The sequence below is a fragment of the Priapulus caudatus genome, unplaced genomic scaffold, assembly GCF_000485595.1.
Source record: "Priapulus caudatus unplaced genomic scaffold, Priapulus_caudatus-5.0.1 Scaffold120, whole genome shotgun sequence".
Taxonomy (NCBI): Eukaryota; Metazoa; Priapulida; class Priapulimorpha; order Priapulimorphida; family Priapulidae; genus Priapulus; species Priapulus caudatus.
In genome coordinates this window covers 734,006-737,583 of record NW_014577181.1, presented here as the reverse complement: position 1 = coordinate 737,583, position 3,578 = coordinate 734,006, and the positions used below count along the sequence as shown (strand labels likewise).

The following is a 3,578-nucleotide window of genomic DNA, read 5'->3' as shown; positions in this document are numbered from 1 at the left end:
TTTATCGTCAATCATTGCCTTATCGTCAATCATTGCTTTATCGTCAATCATTGCCTTATCGTCAATAATTGCTTTATCGTCAATCATTGCCTTATCGTCAATCATTGCTTAATTGTGTATCTCAACATGGCACTCGTTCTCACTGCTGCACGTGTGCTCTTGTTATAGATGCGTCTGCAGATTCAGGCCTGGTCTCTATTGAGGAGATAAACGTTGGGAGCAAGGAGACCGAAGATACACCTGAAGATATCAGTGCCGCCTTTTCCGAGGCCATGGCTGTAAGTTCGTGATGCTGGTTACTTCAGATAAATTGATTACTTTTATAAGTTATCATGAATTGATTACTTTTATAAGTTATCATGTATGCTTTTGTTTTATCTATTATAATGTTTTTTTATTGTTTTACTGAATGTCAAATATCATTAATATGATGCCGTAATGATTTATAATTTTACTTCAATTTAAATTTATCTTGATTTTTAAACTCATGTTTCTTCTTCTTTTTGTGAATGAATGAACCATAATGATAAAGTCTTTATGTACTTTTGATATCTTTTTACTGCGCGTGATAGATATACTCCATAGCATTATTCCCCTATGTAAGCCTTCTTCAGAATGCCTTCATCTATGTAACCCTCTCTCAGAAAATCTCGTTTGCGGCGGACTTTCTCACTGAGTTTGCCATCGAGGATGATACAAGCATCACTGCTGAAGCAGCAAGTGAGAAACCCGAGACACAGAAAGACACTGCAGATGAGTCGCCCCCTGCCAGGCTGCATGCAACAAACAGAGATTCAGCTCTAGGTGGGTCGGTGACATCGGAGTCTGGCAGCACTGGTCTGTCCCCACCTGAGCAGAAGAGAAAGCAGACAAGAGGTAAGATATCAGTGTTGCGTGTAGACATCGTCGAGTTGCAACGCTTTTGGGCATAGTCAATGATGCGGATTGTGCCATAGCAGCCATTGTTGTCTATTTTTGTGGCGATTTTATATCGGGCTTTCAACAATCTACCGTAATATTGCTGACCTTTATTGACCATGTTTTTCTCTCAATATTGGAGTGCACTCTCAAAGGATGTGTTATGCTGAAAAGGTGATTAGTATATTATATAATTAAATTGCACGATATGTTGATAGGATATGCATGGAATTTTGCAGTTACACCAGGAATGCTGGTTTTAAATGTGAATACGTGTCTGTTTCTTATATCTATTATAACAACAAGCTAGTAATGTGAAAACGACGGTGGATAATACTTGTCCATTTTCAACATCAATATCAAAATCGATTATACCTTTTCCTATCGTGTAGAAACAAAAGGAAAGGTGGTTCAGCCGACTGCCAGTCTGGATGAGGTAGAAGCTATGCTTCAGTTCGCTGCAGGTGGAATGGAGGGAGAGATGCAGGTGGCAAAGAAGCCTAAACCCCTTCCTAAACCAAAGAAACCACTGGTTGCTGAAAAGCCATCTTTACCCAAGGTGCAGAAGCCAGCGACCCAAACTTCATGGGCAAAATTGATGCATCAGAGGTTAAAAGCAGTATAACAAATCTACTAATATTTCATGTGCAGTTGCTTGTTTCCCTAGAAATTAACGAATCGTGATGGTGAATATAACTTGTTTATTTATATTTTATGGTCAAACAGAAGACTGTCGTAATGAAGACACCGTCCTCGGACTCTGGCAAGCCTGTGTCCGTGAGTTCCATGGAGCCTGAAGTTGAGCAGCAGCCGACAATGAGACCCAAGCACAAGTTCATCAGCCGACAGTTATCGATGGAGGGCGGGCGTGGGTCTACGATGTCAATGATCGTTAGCCGACCTCTCTCTACCTGTTCCTCACCAGGTACGCGATAATTGCTTCAGTTGCAAAGTTGGAACTACTTGACTTACAACGTCTCTGCTACTAATTGTAATGACAGTCCACGAAAGTACAACGTCTGCACAGAAAGCAATGCTTGAGTCCTCGCATGTTTTGACTGATCATACTATTCAACCTAATATATATATATATCCTGACTGACCACTGTCTAGTGAATTTGATTGAAAAATTGATTGAAAGCAAAACTGCATTTTATTACCTGCACATGACCACCGTTTTACGTTAGGTGTCAGCCTGACACGTAGCATGAGTTATCAGACCCTGTGGAAGAAGACGGCTAGAGATGCCCATCGCAAAAACAGGGTCAGCAAGCTTCTGCAGGAATGGAAGCTCGGGGTTAGTACTTTTAATTTACTATATACCACATGGGTCGAAATCATAAGGCCGTATTTTAATCAATGCCCGTATTTTAAGGCTCGGGCCTGACATTTCGAATACTATAGCAAGCCCGATGAGCCTGTAGAAAATCCACCCCAGCATGCAAAACCGTCCCCAGCACGCCAGTGAGGATGAAAAGTTACGGCAGTATCGCTCACTTGTGTCAAGTTGTGCACAACAGCTAGGATATTAAATAATATTATAATTGTTTATTTAAAAAAAATGCTGCGGTATCCGGGGAATGATGCAGGCCTGTAATTTGCCTGGCGGGCCTGTAAATTCCCTTACCTACAGGCCCGGCTGGCCTGTAAATTTTCAAACTAATTTCTACCCCTGTACTATCATGTACTATGTACATCTGGTACTATCTACATATTTTTCGTGTTATCAACCCATCAAAAAACCGTTTCAAACGTTTTTTCAATTTTTCAGCCACTTCAGATTTTAATAGTTTTCACAGTGTTAAAGAATGTGCAACTCTGTCACCTAAAAATAATGCTACAGTGGAGAGTTGGAAACAACGCAGTACCACATTATAGCTATACCCAGAGATGAATAAGCACCATAAATTGGTATTCTTTTACAGCAAACAGAAGTGGAATATTTCAATAAGATTATGGTATGAATATGTGTCGGTGGTGGTGGCAACTAGGAATTAAATATGGGCACAATGTCATGTATATATGTATAAATTATCTATCACTATCATGAAATTTGCATTATTGTCACATATTGTGTTTGATTAATGTGGTGGTGGTTCTGCTCTGTCTGTGTGTTCTCAGGTAGATGTCTGTTAAGTACTGTATGTAAGCTGTATATTTCGCTGTGGTTTAATTTTCACGAATTTCGCGAACGCGTCCCCGACCACGAAAATAACAACACGCAAATAATTCATACCGAATAATACCGAATAATTCCGAATAATTCATAATTCACCGACCGTGAAATTAACCACTCGCGAAATTGTCCGTCAAGTCTGAATTCGCGAAAATATCTGTACGCGAAAAATACGGCTTATACATGTAACTGTGCGTGTCACTAACTGGTATTTGTTATTAACAATTTTATTATTTTACATTCCTTCTCTCACTTCAATAAAGTTCAATTGCAATATAAAATCCATAGCTAAAACCAAAGAGGAAGGGAGAGAGTAATAGAGAGGAAGAGAAAGGGTTAGGGAGAGAGAGAGATAAGAGAAAGAGAGAGAGACAAAGCTAGAGAGAGAGAGAGAGAGAGAGAGAGAGAGAGAGAGAGAGAGAGAGAGAGAGAGAGAGAGAGAGAGAGAGAGAGAGAGAGAGAGAGAGAGAGAGGGAACGCGGCG

At 40.1% G+C, this 3,578-nt stretch overlaps 1 protein-coding gene across 1 annotated transcript in view; it reads left to right on the top strand.

Annotated features, from left to right (window-relative positions):
- Positions 1-3,578, top strand: part of LOC106805594 (unconventional myosin-VIIa-like) — a 50,804-nt gene that overhangs the window by 32,826 nt on the left and 14,400 nt on the right. Inside the window, exons 23-28 of the mRNA XM_014807248.1 lie at positions 169-278; positions 645-876; positions 1,311-1,477; positions 1,645-1,843; positions 2,106-2,215; positions 2,844-2,876. Of these exons, the coding sequence (XP_014662734.1) occupies positions 169-278; positions 645-876; positions 1,311-1,477; positions 1,645-1,843; positions 2,106-2,215; positions 2,844-2,876 (851 nt within the window). The remainder of the gene's footprint in view (positions 1-168; positions 279-644; positions 877-1,310; positions 1,478-1,644; positions 1,844-2,105; positions 2,216-2,843; positions 2,877-3,578) is intronic.